The sequence below is a fragment of the Mauremys mutica genome, unplaced genomic scaffold (genome assembly GCF_020497125.1).
Source record: "Mauremys mutica isolate MM-2020 ecotype Southern unplaced genomic scaffold, ASM2049712v1 001373F_np12_obj, whole genome shotgun sequence".
NCBI classification, from domain to species: domain Eukaryota; kingdom Metazoa; phylum Chordata; order Testudines; family Geoemydidae; genus Mauremys; species Mauremys mutica.
The window spans coordinates 26,098-42,583 of record NW_025423180.1 but is presented as its reverse complement, the minus strand read 5'-3'; the positions used below and the strand labels follow the sequence as shown (position 1 = coordinate 42,583).

General features: G+C 75.0%; 1 protein-coding gene across 1 annotated transcript; it reads right to left on the bottom strand.

Moving 5' to 3' along the window:
• Positions 1–662: 662 nt before the first annotated feature.
• PELP1 (proline, glutamate and leucine rich protein 1) lies at positions 663–14,447 on the bottom strand. The gene is made up of 18 exons (XM_045000846.1): positions 14,320–14,447; positions 12,235–12,299; positions 11,767–11,872; positions 11,409–11,558; positions 10,988–11,059; positions 10,834–10,893; positions 10,352–10,502; positions 8,054–8,186; positions 7,355–7,442; positions 7,015–7,103; positions 4,366–4,482; positions 4,122–4,272; positions 3,286–3,427; positions 3,115–3,170; positions 2,625–2,831; positions 1,527–2,534; positions 1,227–1,469; positions 663–850 (listed from the first exon to the last, which is right to left on the bottom strand). Exons 1-18 carry the CDS (start codon positions 14,422–14,424, stop codon positions 761–763), a joined length of 3,033 nt encoding a protein of 1,010 aa, XP_044856781.1. The 5' UTR covers positions 14,425–14,447; the 3' UTR covers positions 663–760.
• Between the last annotated feature and the right edge of the window lie 2,039 nt (positions 14,448–16,486).

The following is a 16,486-nucleotide window of genomic DNA, read 5'->3' as shown; positions in this document are numbered from 1 at the left end:
CTCCCCGGGGGGACTCGCTGCAGGGAGCTCACGGGGGGTCCAAGGGGGCTGAGCGCTCCCAGGGGGCACCGAATCCTGAAGGGGGATTCCCCAAAGAGCCAGGCCAGCAGAGGTGGGTCTGGGGGGAGGGATGGGGTGAAGGGGGGGGGCGTACTCACCTGCACACCCCCTTAGTGGCTCCTCCCTAGCATCTCTCTGCCCTCCCGGGGATACACAGTCCGGGGTCACCCCCCGACATGGGCCGGCACCCCCCAGCCCTGCTGCTGCGAACGAGCCCCACCTCGGGGGCACGGGAGGTGGGGGCTGAGGGCTGTGCGGGGACGTAAGGTCAGGTAACGGGGGGTTACCCCATCCTCTGGGGGGTCAGCCCCCCCCATATGGAGAGGGCGCGCAGGCAGGCGCGTGTCCCCACTCCGGGCGGCTGGCGGGTCTCTGGGGCATGAGGCCAGGGGATCCCCAGGCTCTCGGTGGGGCGGGGGGGGGCTTCCCCCAATCTCTGAACCCCCCCCGGACGTAGGACCCACCCATGAAGAGAGGCTGGGGGAGGGGCCAGCGGGGTGAGGGGGGGACCTGCTGAGCATGGGGTGGGGATACAGGTGCAACTGTCCTGCACTGTCGCCCCCCCAGTAACCCCACCCCACACAGACGGCACAGCCTGGCGCTGGAGAGAGGGGGTGTTTATTGAACCATCCGGGACACACAGTGGGGGGGGGGGGGGTTGGGGGGATCCCGGGGTGAGCAGGTGGATCAGGGGGACCCTCTAGGGGCTGGGTTCGGGGGGCCCCTTCTCGTCGTCCGGGGGGCAGTCGATGAAGTCAGCCAGCATGGTCTCCGTCTCGTCTGCCTCTGCCTGGGGGGGGGGGAGATGGCGGGGGGGGTGTCAGCCCTTTGCCTTGGGGCAGCCCCCCCTCCCCGAGGCCCCACCTCCACCCCCCATCTCATCTCTTCTTCTCCCCTCACCCCCCGACTCACCCCTCACCCCCGCCCCTCCCCGGGTCCCCGCCCCTCACCCCCCGTCTCACCTCTGCCTTCACGCCCCCCACCCCCCACCCCCGCCCCTCCCCGGGTCCCCGCCCCTCACCCCCGTCTCACCTCTGCCTTCACGCCCCCCACCACCCACCCCCGCCCCTCCCCAGACCCCACCCCCGTCTCACCTCTGCCTTCACGCCCCCCCACCCCTCACCCCCACCCCTCCCCGGGTCCCCGCCCCTCACCCCCCATCTCACCTCTGCCTTCACGGCCGGCTGCTCCCGCTCGGGGCTGGGCTGCGCCCCCTCTCCGGCGCCGTCCCCCTGCTCCCCCGCCGGGGGTGCCCCCTCCTCCTTGGGGGGCCGCTCCTCCTCCAGGATGGGGGGCGAGGCTTCCAGCAGCGGGGGCTCCTCCCCCATCTCCTCCGGGGCGGGAGGCGGGGCCTGGAGGGGGCTGGCCTGCTGGGGCGGGGTGGGCGGGGCCGGCGGCAGCTCCTCCTCCTCCCGCGGCGGTGGCGGCTGCGGGGCGGGCGGGGGACTAGCCTTCATCACCACCACCTCCTCCTCCACCTCCTCGGGGGGCAGCGGCCCGGGGCCCTGGCTCTCCTCTACCTCCATGATGAGATCGTCCGGCTCCCCGGGCGCGGCCGGCGGCTCCTGGGGGGAGGGGGGCGCCCGCTCGTCCTCCGACAGGGCCCCCTCCTCCTCCTCCTCCTCCTCCTCTTCCTCCGACAAGCCTTCCTCCTCCTCGTACTCCTCCTCCTCCTCCTCCTCCCCCAGCTCCTCCTCCTCCTCGAATTCCTCCTCCTCCTCCTCCTCCTCGAAGTCCTCGTCTTCCTCATCGAAGTACTCCTCCTCCTCCTCCTCCTCGTCCTCCTCCTCCTCTTCCTCGTCCTCCTCGTCCTCCTCCGGGAACTCCTCCTCCTCCTCCTCCTCCTCGCTGCTGTTGATGTTGATCACGGCCGGGTTCTCCTCGCCCAGGCCGGGCAGCGCCTCGCCGGCCGCGGGCGGCAGCGGGAGCGGGAGCGGGGCGGCGGGCGGCTCCTCGGGGGGCTGGGCGGGGGGCGGGGAGGGGGGCGCGGGGGGCGGCGGGGGCGGCGGGGGGGGCTTGGGCAGCAGCCCCTTGGGGACGATGACCACGCTGTCGTCGGAGTCGCTCTCCAGGGAGATCTCCACGTCCGACTCCTCCTCCTTCTCGTAGTGCACGTAGACGGGGCGCCGGGGTTTGCCCCCCAGCCCCACCCCCCCGTCCTCCGCGCCCCCGGGCGAGGGCGGGGCCAGCAGCCGGGGGTCGCCCGCCTCCCCGGGCTCCTCCGCCAGTGCCAGGCCGGGGGCGGCGGAAGGGGGCAGCCGGGGCGGCGCCAGGCCCAGGTGGTTGGTGGGCGGGGGGCGGGCGGGCGGCGGGGCGGGGAAGGGCGGGGCCTGGCGGAAGGGGGAGGCGGCCAGGTCCGCGGGGGCGGGGCCGGCCGAGGGGGCGGGGCCGGGGAGGGGGAGCTGCAGGGAGGGCACCCGGGGGCGCGCCAGGGCGCTGCAGGTCACCAGGGCTTCGGCGCAGAAGGACGACACCTGCAGGGGGCGAGAGAGAGGGGGGGAGCGTTGGAGCCGGGGGGGGGGCGGAAGGGGAGAAGGCCGGGGGGCTCCCCGTGGGGGTCTCACCTGCAGGCTGGGGTCCCGCTGGCCCAGGGCGAAGGCCCGCAGGGCGCAGTGCAGGGGCGGGGGGCAGGCGGGCGCGGGCGCCAGGAGCAGCGCCAGCAGCAGGCGGTAGAGCTGGTGGCGACAGGCCGGGCTGGCGTAGGGGCCCCCGGGGGGGACGTCCCCCTGGGCCAGGCGGAGCAGCAGCGGCACCACCAGCTCCTGCAGCCGCTGGGGGGAGAGACGGGGGGTTTAGAGACGGCGCCCGTAACCCGGAGCCCCCAATTCGCCCCGGAGCCCGGAGCCCCCCCATTCACCTAGCAACTCCCCCACTCGCCCCGTAACCCGGAGCCCCACAATTCGCCCCGCAACCCGGAGCCCCCCCACTCGCCCCGGAGCCTGGAGCCCCCCACCCCTTTAATCCCCTGCCTTCCGCCCCCACCACCCTGCGCCCCAACCCCCCTGCCTCCCTCCAGCCCCGTGTGCCGGCCCCATCTAACCCCCCATCACTCACCCTGTGGGTCTCCTCCTTCACCAGGCTTCCTCCCAGCAGGATGGCCCGGCTCAGCGCTGCAGAGAGACGGGAGAGTTTCAGGGGGGCAGCTCGGTCACCCCCAGCCCCCCACAAGGGGTGAGCCCCCCAGGCGATGGCCCCGCCCCCAGGCCTGCCCGGGGGCCCGGTTACCTTGCAGAGCCGCCTTGCAGACGTCGCTGTTGGCCATGGGGTCCTGCTTGCGGTGCAGGGAGGGGGCATCACCCCCCTCCGAGAGCTTCGGCTTCTTGGGGGCGCTGGGCTTCCCCTCCGAGCCAGGGCGCCCCACTTTCAGCTGCAGGGGCAGGAGCGGTTAGCGAGGTGCTAGGGGGCGCTGTGGGGCAGGGAGCGGGGTGGGGGGCTCAGCAGGGGGCACTCTCCCCCAGCAGGCAGGGCTGGCCCCAGGGCAGCACTAGGGAGCGCTGTGGGGCACGGAGCGGGGCGGGGGCAGCAGGTGGCACTGTGGGGCAGAGCAGAGGGTGCTATGGGGCAGGGGGCAGCAGGGGGCGCTCTCCCCTGGCAGGCAGGGCTGGACCCCAGGGCAGTGCTAGGGGGCGCTGTGGGGCAGGGAGCAGGGCGGGGGCAGCAGGGGGCGCTCTCCCCCAGCAGGCAGGGCTGGCCCCAGGGCAGCACTAGGGGGCGCTGTGGGGCAGGGAGCAGGGTGGGGGCTCAGCAGGGGGCGCTCTCCCCCGGCAGGCAGGGCTGGCCCCAGGGTGGCGCTAGGGGGCGCTGTGGGGCAGGGAGCGGGGGAGCACTAGGGGGCGCTGTGGGGCAGGGGGCTCAGCAGGGGGCGCTCTCCCCGGCACACAGGGGGGCTCCAGGGGGCGCTAGTGGGCGCTATGGGGCAGGGAGCAGAGTGGGGGCTCAGCAGGGGGCGCTCTCCCCAGCACGCGGGGGGGCTCCAGGGGGGCGCTAGGGGGCGCTGTGGGGCAGGGGGCTCAGCAGGGGGCGCTCTCCCCGGCAGGCGGGGGGGCTCCAGGGGGGCTCACCTTGACGCTGTCAGTGGGGGGCGCGATGTCGCTCAGCAGATGGGCCAGCAGGGCCTCGCTGTGCTGGGGGGGGCCCTGCAGCACCCCCGCGCCGGCCCCGCCCACCTGCACCCACAGCTCCAGGACCTGGTACAGCCGGGTGCGCACGGCGCTGCACAGAGAGGGGGGGGGGTCAGGTCAGGGCCGGGCTGCAGAACGGGCCCCCCCCCCCCGCCGCCCCCCCCCCACCTGGCCCCCCACTGACCTGTAGGGCTTCTCCTGGCCCAGCGGCACCGAGTCCCTGCTGCTGCTCCAGGCGCCCAGCACCTGGGGGAAGAGCCGGCCCAGAACGCTGCCCCAGCGCGCCAGCCGGGCCCCACACCTGGGGGGAGAGGGGTCAGCGCGGCGAGGCAGGGACCCCCCCGTATCCCCCCACGCTGCCCCAGCGCGCCAGCCGGGCCCCACACCTGGGGGGAGAGGGGTCAGCGCGGCGAGGCAGGGACCCCCCCGTATCCCCCCACGCTGCCCCCACCGGGCCCCACACCTGGGGGGAGAGGGGTCAGCGCAGCGAGGCAGGGACCCCCCCGTATCCCCCCACGCTGCCCCCGCCGGGCCCCACACCTGGGGGGAGAGGGGTCAGCGCGGCGAGGCAGGGACCCCCCCGTATCCCCCCACGCTGCCCCCGCCGGGCCCCACACCTGGGGGGAGAGGGGTCAGCGCGGCGAGGCAGGGACCCCCCCGTATCCCCCCCCGCTGCCCCCGCTGGGCCCCACACCTGGGGGGAGAGGGGTCAGCGCGGCGAGGCAGGGACCCCCCCGTATCCCCCCACGCTGCCCCAGCGCGCCAGCCGGGCCCCACACCTGGGGGGAGAGGGGTCAGCGCGGCGAGGCAGGGACCCCCCCGTATCCCCCCACGCTGCCCCCACCGGGCCCCACACCTGGGGGGAGAGGGGTCAGCGCAGCGAGGCAGGGACCCCCCCGTATCCCCCCACGCTGCCCCCGCCGGGCCCCACACCTGGGGGGAGAGGGGTCAGCGCGGCGAGGCAGGGACCCCCCCGTATCCCCCCACGCTGCCCCCGCCGGGCCCCACACCTGGGGGGAGAGGGGTCAGCGCGGCGAGGCAGGGACCCCCCCGTATCCCCCCCCGCTGCCCCCGCTGGGCCCCACACCTGGGGGGAGAGGGGTCAGCGCGGCGAGGCAGGGACCCCCCCGTATCCCCCCACGCTGCCCCAGCGCGCCAGCCGGGCCCCACACCTGGGGGGAGAGGGGTCAGCGCGGCGAGGCAGGGACCCCCCCGTATCCCCCCACGCTGCCCCCACCGGGCCCCACACCTGGGGGGAGAGGGGTCAGCGCAGCGAGGCAGGGACCCCCCCGTATCCCCCCACGCTGCCCCCGCCGGGCCCCACACCTGGGGGGAGAGGGGTCAGCGCGGCGAGGCAGGGACCCCCCCGTATCCCCCCACGCTGCCCCCGCCGGGCCCCACACCTGGGGGGAGAGGGGTCAGCGCGGCGAGGCAGGGACCCCCCCGTATCCCCCCCCGCTGCCCCCGCTGGGCCCCACACCTGGGGGGAGAGGGGTCAGCGCGGCGAGGCAGGGACCCCCCCGTGTCCCCCCACGCCGGGCCCCACACCTGGGGGGAGAGGGGTCAGCGCGGCGAGGCAGGGACCCCCCCCGTATCCCCCCACGCTGCCCCAGCGCGCCAGCCGGGCCCCACACCTGGGGGGAGAGGGGTCAGCGCGGCGAGGCAGGGACCCCCCCGTATCCCCCCACGCCGGGCCCCACACCTGGGGGGAGAGGGGTCAGCGCGACGAGGCAGGGACCCCCCCGTATCCCCCCACGCGGCCCCCGCCGGGCTCCACACCTGGGGGGAGAGGGGTCAGCGCGGCGAGGCAGGGACCCCCCCGTATCCCCCCACGCCGGGCCCCACACCTGGGGGGAGAGGGGTCAGCGCGGCGAGGCAGGGACCCCCCCCCGTATCCCCCCACGCTGCCCCAGCGCACCCCACACTTGGGGGGAGAGGGGTCAGCGCGGCGAGGCAGGGACCCCCCCGTATCCCCCCACGCTGCCCCAGTGCACCCCACACGTGGGGGGAGAGGGGTCAGCGTGGCGAGGCAGGGACCCCCCCCCCCGTATCCCCCCACGCTGCCCCAGCGCACCCCACACTTGGGGGGAGAGGGGTCAGTGCGGCGAGGCAGGGACCCCCCCCCGTATCCCCCCACGCTGCCCCAGCGCGCCCCACACTTGGGGGGAGAGGGGTCAGCGCGGCGAGGCAGGGACCCCCCCGTATCCCCCCACGCTGCCCCCGCCGGGCCCCACACCTGGGGGGAGAGGGGTCAGCGCGGCGTGGCTGGGACCCCCCCCCGTATCCCCCCACGCTGCCCCAGCGCACCCCACACTTGGGGGGAGAGGGGTCAGCGCGGCGAGGCAGGGACCCCCCCGTATCCCCCCACGCTGCCCCAGCGCACCCCACACTTGGGGGGAGAGGGGTCAGCGCGGCGAGGCAGGGACCCCCCCCCGTATCCCCCCACGCTGCCCCAGCGCACCCCACACTTGGGGGGAGAGGGGTCAGCGCGGCGAGGCAGGGACCCCCCCGTATCCCCCCACGCTGCCCCAGCGCACCCCACACTTGGGGGGAGAGGGGTCAGCGCGGCGAGGCAGGGACCCCCCCCGTATCCCCCCACGCTGCCCCAGCGCACCCCACACTTGGGGGGAGAGGGGTCAGCGCGGCGAGGCAGGGACCCCCCCCCGTATCCCCCCACGCTGCCCCAGCGCACCCCACACTTGGGGGGAGAGGGGTCAGCGCGGCGAGGCAGGGACCCCCCCCCGTATGCCCCCACGCTGCCCCAGCGCACCCCACACTTGGGGGGAGAGGGGTCAGCGCGCTCCCAGCCCCGCCCCGCCCCCGGGGGACTCACGCCAGGATCAGGGCCGCCAGCACCTCCAGGATCTCCAGGTGGACCGACGGCAGCAGCAGCATTTTCAGGGGCCCGTCGCCGAACCAGCTCTGGGGTGGGGGGGGGAGACGACGGCGGGGGGGGGGGGGTCAGACAGGCTCCAGCCCCCACCTTGGGGCTAGAACACATCCCCCCTTGGGGGACACGGGGGCGACTCCAGCCCCGCACCCCCAGACTGGCTCCCCGAGAGCGGGCCAGGGCGCTGGCCCTTTAAGAGCCGGCAGGCTGGGCCCTACAGGGCCGTATGGGCCTCGGCGGGGCTGGCGGGACTTTCCCCCCCCCCCCGCCCCCCCCAACTCACGATGTTCTGGCTGGAGATGTTCAGAGCCCGGCACACGAGATCCAGAACGTCCTGGACCGGAACCGTCACCGGAGCCACAAACTCGCTGCTGCAATGGGACGGAGCCGGGGGGCATTAGCTGGGGGGGGGGGGCTCTCCCCTTTGAGTCAGCACAACCCCCCCCCCCCCGCTACGGCACTAGGGGGCGCTGTCCTGCGGGGACCCCAGCCGGGGGCAGTGACCAAGTGGGCACGTTCTCTGAGGACTGGGTGCGTGCCTCAGTTTCCCCACGTGTTACTCCCGTAGCTAGGGGGCGGGTGTGACGGTGACGGGCTAACGGGGCACAGGGCCCGCCCCCTGCGAGGAGGTGGGGGGGGGGGCTGCTGGTTTGGGACTCGGGACCCCCCCCAGAGGGACGTTGGTGCGGGTCCCTGCTCCCGGTGCTAACGACCTCGGTGCGACGCGCGTTCCCCCCGGCTGCGTCCCGGCTGCCGGGGGGGGGGGCGTCAGAGGGGTCCCCAGGGGCCCCGCCCAGAGGGAATCGCTGTGGGGAGCACACGGGGGGGCCGGGGGGCTGAACGCTCCCAGGGAGGGGGAGAGACGCTGAACCCGACCCCGGGGTTCACTGACCATCGCCGGCCCGGCAGAGCCCGGCGCAGTCTGGGGGGGGGGGGAACCCCGGCAGTGTCCCGGGGGGGCCGGGGGGGGGCGCGCGGGTACCTCAGCAGGAGTTCCAGGCACTTGGCCAGGCCGGAGAAGCGGTTGCAGAGGTTCAGGACGAAGTTGGTCTCCCCGTCGGGCGGCGCCGGCGGCAGCAGCAGCTCCACGCCTGGGCCCTCGTAGGGCAGGGGGTCTGCGGGGGGGTGAGGGGGGGCTGTCAGTGGGGGGGGGGTTCCCGGCCCTCCACTGGGCTGGGCAGGACGCCGGGGTCCCCACCACCACCCCGGGAGCAGCATCTTAGTGTAACGGAGGCCTGTTCACACCCCCACACACACTGGCGTCTGCCCCCCGGGAGCTCTGACGGGGGCTCCGATCCACCGGACGCCTGGGTTCACCCCCTCCCCCTCCACTGGCGTCTGCCCCCCACGAGCTCTGACGGGGGCACCGATCCACCGGACGCCTGGGTTCACACACACCCCCTCCCGCCCCTGGCGTCTGCCCCCTGGGAGCTCTGATGGGGGCTCTGATCCGCCGGACGCCTGGGTTCACACCCCCCCACACACACTGCTGTCTTCCCCCGGGAGCTCTGATGGGGGCTCCGAACCGCCGGACGCCTGGGTTCACCCCCCCCCCGGGAGCTCTGACGGGGACTCCGACCCGCCAGACTCCTGGGTTCTCACACACACACACACACACCCCGGGAGCTCTGACAGGGGCACCGATCCACCGGATGCCTGGGTTCACACACACCCCCTCCACTGGCATCTGCCCCCCAGGAGCTCTGATGGGGGCTCCGATCCGCTAGACACCTGGGTTCACCCCCCCCTGCACTGGCGTCTGCCCCCCGAGAGCTCTGACAGGGGCACCGATCCACCGGACGCCTGGGTTCACACAAACCCCCTCCCGCCCCGGGCGTCCGCCCCCCGGGAGTTCTGATGGGGGCTCCGATCCGCCGGACGCCTGGGTTCACACACACCCCCTCCCGCCCCTGGCGTCTGCCCCCTGGGAGCTCTGATGGGGGCTCTGATCCGCCGGACGCCTGGGTTCACACCCCCCCACACACACTGCTGTCTTCCCCCGGGAGCTCTGATGGGGGCTCCGAACCGCCGGACGCCTGGGTTCACCCCCCCCCCGGGAGCTCTGACGGGGACTCCGACCCGCCAGACTCCTGGGTTCTCACACACACACACACACACCCCGGGAGCTCTGACAGGGGCACCGATCCACCGGATGCCTGGGTTCACACACACCCCCTCCACTGGCATCTGCCCCCCAGGAGCTCTGATGGGGGCTCCGATCCGCTAGACACCTGGGTTCACCCCCCCCTGCACTGGCGTCTGCCCCCCGAGAGCTCTGACAGGGGCACCGATCCACCGGACGCCTGGGTTCACACAAACCCCCTCCCGCCCCGGGCGTCCGCCCCCCGGGAGTTCTGATGGGGGCTCCGATCCGCCGGACGCCTGGGTTCACACACACACACACCCCGCCCGGGAGCTCTGACGGGGACTCCGACCCGCCGGACGCCTGGGTTCACGCCCCCCCGGGAGCTCTGACGGGGGCTCCGACCCGCCGGACGCCTGGGTTCACACACACACACACCCCGCCCGGGAGCTCTGACGGGGACTCCGACCCGCCGGACGCCTGGGTTCACACACACACACACCCCGCCCGGGAGCTCTGACGGGGACTCCGACCCGCCGGACGCCTGGGTTCACACACACACACACACACCCCGCCCGGGAGCTCTGACGGGGGCTCCGACCCGCCGGACGCCTGGGTTCACACACACCCCCACTGCCGTCTGCCCCCTGGGAGCTCTGATGGGGGCTCTGATCCGCCGGACGCCTGGGTTCACACCCCCCCACACACACTGCTGTCTGCCCCCTGGGAGCTCTGATGGGGGCTCTGATCCGCCGGATGCCTGGGTTCACCACCCCCACGGGAGCTCTGACGGGGACTCCGACCCGCCGGACGCCTGGGTTCACCCCCCACCCCCCGGGAGCTCTGACAGGGACTCCGACCCGCCAGACTCCTGGGTTCACCCCCCCGCCCGGGAGCTCTGACGGGGACTCCGACCCGCCGGACGCCTGGGTTCACACACACACACACACCCACCCCGGGAGCTCTGACGGGGGCTCCGACCCGCCGGACGCCTGGGTTCCCACCCCCCCCCCCCCGCCCGGGAGCTCTGACGGGGAATCCGACCCGCCGGATGCCTGGGTTCACACCCAGCCCCGGAGCTCTGACGGGGGCTCCGACCCGCCGGACGCCTGGGTTCACACACACACCCCCCCCCCGCCCGGGAGCTCTGACGGGGACTCCCACCCGCCGGACGCCTGGGTTCCCCTCCCCGCTTACCGGTCTCGGCCCCCTCGTAGAGGTTTCCCAGCAGGCCGTGCAGCGTGGCCAGCAGCGCGTGCAGCTCCTGCTCCCAGCACTCCGTGTGCTTCAGCCCGTGGGTGAAGCCGGCGCCCAGCGAGGGCACCAGCGCGTAGCATTCGCACGCCAGCTGCCGGGGGGGGGGAGAGACGGTGTCAGCGCCCCCCCGGCCAGGGGAGAGCCCCCCATCGGCTCCCAGGGGGGGCCCCCGGGGGGCTGATCCCCAGCCCCCCATGTCGCAGGACAGCTCCTCCCAAGTGCTGCCCTCCTGCCCACGTCCTGGGGGAGCACCCCCCCCCCCAGCTCCCCTCCCAGCCCAGGGGAGACCCCCCCCCCGCAGGGCCAGCTCCCCCCGGAAGCAGATGGATTTAACCACACCGATCTGGGGGGGGGAGGTGTTCCCAGCATGCCTCGGGCCAGCTCCCAGAGCTCCCCCCCCCCCCGCAGCGCCCCCCCAGTACCTGCTGCAGTTGGGGCGACTCGGCGTCCACTCGGGACAGGAAATAGGCGGCTAGTTTGCCCTGGGGGTGAGGAGAGAGAGTGGGTGAGCGGCCGGGCCGCGAGCCCCACGGCGCCCCCCTCCCCCCCCGCCCCACAGCGAGGAGACAGACTTACCCGGAGGGAGCCGCAGGCCCGCGGGTAACACGTCATGCAGGCCCTGATCCCCTCCAGCGCCGAGAGCTGGCACTGGGGAGAGAGCGGAGACGCCGTCAGGCTCCCCCCCGCCCCGCCCCGGGGGGCCCTGCCTGGCTCGGGGGGGCCACTCAGCTCGGGTTCGAGGGCCAGCGGGGAGGTGAGCAGCCCGGGGAGGTGGGGGGGGGGGGACGGGGCCGGCGCTGTGGGGGGGGGACACTCAGCTCAGGTTCGAGGGCCAGCAGGGAGGTGAGCAGCCCGGGGAGGTGGGTGGGGGGGGACGGGGCCGGCGCTGAGGGGGGGGGACACTCACCGCGGGTTTGAGGGCCAGCAGGGAGGTGAGCAGCCCGGGGAGGTGGGTGGGGGGGGACGGGGCCGGCGCTGAGGGGGGGGGGACACTCACCTCGGGTTTGAGGGCCAGCAGGGAGGTGAGCAGCCCGGGGATGTGGTTGGTGGCGATGTCCCGCCCCAGCTCGGGCAGCTGGCAGGAGTAGAGCAGCAGGTCCCGCAGCACGGCCACCCCGAGCGCCATGGTGGGGGCGGGGTCCTGGGACTGGGGGGGGGGGAGGTGTCAGCCCAGCCACGCCCGCTTCCTGCCTGCCCCGCCCCTGCTGCCCCCTCCCCCACCCCCCGCCCCACTCCCTCGCCCCTCCCTGCCCCACACCTCTCGCTCCGCCCCCTATCCCCAGCTCAGCCCAGAGTCCCAGTTTTTTCACACACCCCCCTTGTGCCCTCCCCTCTCCTCTCTCACCCCCCCTCACCTGGAGCAGGTGCTGCAGGGCGCGCAGCCAGCCCACGCAGTGGGGCTGGAACAGCTCCGTGGGGCTCTCGCTCACCAGCAGGGAGAGCAGACACAGCCCCTCGAACCTGGGGGGCACAGGGAGATCAGGGGGGGGGCACCCGCCCGGCTGGGGTGGGGGGCTGAGTCAGCCAGCCCCCTGTGTCGTGCCACGCGCTGGGAAAGCAGGGGGAGGAGGTGGCTCCAGGGGTGCCGCTATGGGGCCCATGGTGGGGAGTTCCCAGGGGAGCCGGGGGGGGGGGGAGGCTCTGGTATCCCCTATAAGGGATCCCGGGCAGGGTTTCCCTGTGGGGCGCAGTGTGAGGGAACCAGGGAGGGGTTTCCAGGGGACTCCCAGCTGCCCAGTGGGACCAGCCCTTTGGGGGGATGGGTCAGACCCCTCTGCCCCCCGAGCAGTGGGTGGGTGTGTGGGGAGGGGGGGGGGACTCACCGTGTCTTGACGGTGCCCAGCCGGGCGTTGGTGGCCCCGATCAGGCCCCCCAGGGCCTGCAGGTTCTGGGAACACAAAGTGGGGGGGGGGGTTAGCGACGAACCCCGGACAGGCCAGCCCCCCCCAGCCCTGGGATGGGGGGCAGCGTGGCGCACATGCCCTGGAGACCCCTGCAGCAAGGGGGGAGCCCCCCAGGCTACTCTGCCCCCCGGACCCTCCTCCTCCCCCCCACACTCCCCCCCACTCTGCCCCCCAGACCCTCCTCCTCCCCCCCACACTCCCCCCCACTCTGCCCCCCAGACCCACTTCCCCCCCCAACCCGACCCCACCCAGCCCTCATCGCGCCCTCCTGCCCAGGGGGGTCAGACCTGGGGGGAGGATGCGACTCAGGGGTCAGGGAGGGAGGGGGCGGGGCTCCGAGGGACAGGGAGGGAGGGGGCGGGGCTCTGAGGAGGGATGGGCGGAGCTCCCGAGAGCAGGGAGGGGCGGGGCTCCGGAAAGGGGCAGGGCTCCCGGGGGCAGGGAGAGAGGGGGCGGGGCTCACGGGGGGGCGGGGCTCCGCGGGCAGGAAGAGCGGGGGCGGGGCTCAGAGGAGGGAGGGGGCGGGGCTCCCGGAGGGGCGGGGCTCTGCGGGCGGGGAGAGGGGGCGGGGCTCAGAGGAGGGAGGGAGCGGGGCTCCGGGCAGGGAGGGGGCGGGGCTCCCGGGGGGCGGGGAGAGAGGGGCGGGGCTCCGGGCAGGGAGAGGGGGCGGGGCTCCCGAGGGCCGGGAGGGGCGGGGCTGCTGGAGGGGGCGGGGCTCCGAGGAGGAAGGGAGGGTGGGGTCGGGGCTCCCGGGGGGGCGGGGAGAGAGGGGGCGGGGCTCCGAGGAGGGAGGGGGCGGGGCTCCGAGGAGGGAGGGGGCGAGGCTCCGAGGAGGGAGGGGGCGGGGCTGCCGGAGGGGGCGGGGCTCCCGAGGAGGGAGGGGGCGGGGCTCCCGAGGAGGGAGGGAGGGAGGGGGCGGGGCTCCCGAGGGCCGGGAGGGGTCGGGGCTCCCGGGGGGGCGGGGAGAGAGGGGGCGGGGCTCAGAGGAGAGAGGGGGCGGGGCTCCGAGGAGAGAGGGGGCGGGGCTCCCGAGGAGGGAGGGGTCGGGGCTGCCGGAGGGGGCGGGGCTCCGAGGAGGGAGGGAGGGAGGGGTCGGGGCTCCCGGGGGGGCGGGGAGAGAGGGGGCGGGGCTCCGAGGAGGGCGGGGGCGGGGCTCCCGCGGAGGGAGGGGGCGGGCATCCCGCACGGGGCGGGGCTCCGAGGAGGGAGGGAGGGAGGGAGGGATCGGGGCTCCCGGGGGGGCGGGGAGAGAGGGGGCGGGGCTCCGAGGGGAGAGGGGGCGGGGCTCCGAGGGGAGAGGGGGCGGGGCACCGAGGGGAGAGGGGGCGGGGCTGCCGGAGGGGGCGGGGCTCCGAGGGGGAGGGGGCGGGGCTGCCGAGGGGGGCGGGGGCGGGGCTGCCGGAGGGGGCGGGGCTCCGAGGAGGGAGGGGGCAGGGCTCACGAGGAGGGAGGGGCGGGGCTGCCGGAGGGGGCGGGGCTCCGAGGAGGGAGGGGGCGGGGCTCCCGTGGAGGGAGGGGCGGGGCTGCCGGAGGGGGCGGGGCTCAGAGGAGAGAGGGGGCGGGGCTACGCGGAGGGAGGGCGGGGGCGGGGCTCCGAGGAGGGAGGGGGCGGGGCTCCCGAGGAGGGAGGGGGCGGGGCTGCCGAGGAGGGAGGGGGCGGGGCTCCCCAGGGCCGGGAGGGGGCGGGGCTGCCGGAGGGGGCGGGGCTCCGAGGAGGGAGGGAGGGAGGGAGGGGGCGGGGCTCCCGAGGGCCGGGAGGGGGCGGGGCTCCCGAGGAGGGAGGGAGGGGGCGGGGCTCCGAGGAGGGAGGGAGGGAGGGGGCGGGGCTCCGAGGAGGGAGGGAGGGAGGGGGCGGGGCTGCCGGAGGGGGCGGGGCTCCGAGGAGGGAGGGAGGGAGGGGGCGGGGCTCCCGAGGGCCGGGAGGGGGCGGGGCTCCGAGGAGGGAGGGAGGGAGGGGGCGGGGCTCCCGAGGGCCGGGAGGGGGCGGGGCTCCGGGGCGCTCACCTGGCCGCTGTCCCGCAGGCCGCGCACCAGGCCGGGCAGGGGCCGGGCCCCGCCCAGCGCCTCCAGCACCAGCCGCCCCGGGCAGCCCGAGGCCGCCGCCGCCATGCTGCCCCGCGCGCCGCTCTGCTCCGCCCCGCCCCCCGCGTCATCGCCACGCGCCCGGCGGCCCTGGAAACCAACCGCCCGCGCGCGCGCGCCCCTGACGTCATTCCCAGACGACTGGGGGCCCTGGGAACCGCGCGCGCCCGCCGGCTAGCCGTGCGTCATCGCGCCGCGTTCGGGAGGGGGGGCTGGAAACCGCCGTGTGTGCCCGGCCCAATGGGGGGGGCTGGAAACCGCCGTGTGTGCCCGGCCCAATATGGGGGGCTGGAAACCGCTGTGTGTGACCGGCCCAATGGGGGGGCTGGAAACCGCTATGTGTGACCGGCCCAATGGGGGGGGCTGGAAACCGCCATGTGTGACCGGCCCAATGGAGGGGGGGGCTGGAAACCGCCGTGTGTGACCGGCCCAATGGAGGGGGGGCTGGAAACCGCCGTGTGTGACCGGCCCAATGGGGGGGGGCTGGAAACCGCCGTGTGTGACCGGCCCAATGGGGGGGGCTGGAAACCGCCGTGTGTGACCGGCCCAATGGAGGGGGGGCTGGAAACCGCCGTGTGTGACCGGCCCAATGGAGGGGGGGCTGGAAACCGCTATGTGTGACCGGCCCAATGGAGGGGGGGCTGGAAACCGCCGTGTGTGCCCGGCCCAATGGGGGGGGGCTGGAAACCGCCGTGTGTGCCCGGCCCAATGGGGGTGGGGGCTGGAAACCGCTGTGTGTGACCGGCCCAATGGAGGGGGGGGGCTGGAAACCGCCGTGTGTGACCGGCCCAATGGGGGGGCTGGAAACCGCCATGTGTGACCGGCCCAATGGAGGGGGGGGCTGGAAACCGCCGTGTGTGACCGGCCCAATGGGGGGGGCTGGAAACCGCCATGTGTGACCGGCCCAATGGAGGGGGGGGCTGGAAACCGCCGTGTGTGACCGGCCCAATGGGGGGGCTGGAAACCGCCATGTGTGACCGGCCCAATGGGGGGGGCTGGAAACCGCCGTGTGTGACCGGCCCAATGGAGGGGGGGCTGGAAACCGCTATGTGTGACCGGCCCAATGGAGGGGGGGCTGGAAACCGCTATGTGTGCCCGGCCCAATGGGGGGGGCTGGAAACCGCTATGTGTGCCCGGCCCAATGGAGGGGGGGGCTGAAAACCGCTATGTGTGACCGGCCCAATGGGGGGGTGCGGCTGGAAACCGCCGTGTGTGACGGCCGAATGGGGGGACTAGAAACCGCCTTGTGTGACTATCCCAGTGGGGTGGGGGTGCTGGAAACCACCATGTGTGACCATCCCCATGGAAGGACTGGAAACCACAATGTGTGACCATCCCAGTGGGGTGGGGGGGACTGGAAATTGCCCTGACCAGCCGCCTCAATGGAGGGGCCGTCTTGGGGGGGGGCAACCAGGAAACTGCTCAGCCCATCAATCTCAATCAGAGGGGCCTAGAAACCGCTGTGCCTCCCGCCCCAAGGGGAAGGGCCCTGCACGCCGGGGCGGGGGCTGGGTGATTCAAGGGGAGCAGAGGCTGGGGGAATCTCTCCTGACAGGGGCGGGGGCTTGGGAACCATTTACTGATGGGCGGGGGGCAGCCGTGGGTCTGAGCAGCACCCTGCTGCCCATGCCCAGGAGCTGGGGATGCTGAGTGAGCTCTGCCAGCTGGGGGGGCTCCAGAGAGGGAGAATTTCCCCCAGGGGGGGGGTGTCTTGCAGTGCCGGGGGCCCAGACACACCTGCCCCCCCCATGCCTGAGCGATGGGGAGAGGCCTGGTAAGTCTGGGGCCAGCACTAAGCCCTGAGCAGACGCCCCAGCCTGGCTCTGGGATTTGCTTTCACAGCTGGTAGGGTCACTTTCAGGGGGACAGGCTGCAGCTGGCCACTTTCCGGGTGTGGGGCAGGACCGGGGTCCATGCATGGCGGGGGGGGGGTGCTGCTGCAGGGGGCAGGGCCGGGGTCCATGCATGGCGGGGGCAGGGCCGGGGTCCATGCATGGCGGGAGGGTGTTGCAGGGGGCAGGGCCGGGGTCCATGCATGGCGGGGGGGGGGGTGTTGCAGGGGGCAGGGCCAGGGGTCGGCAGGCTGGCT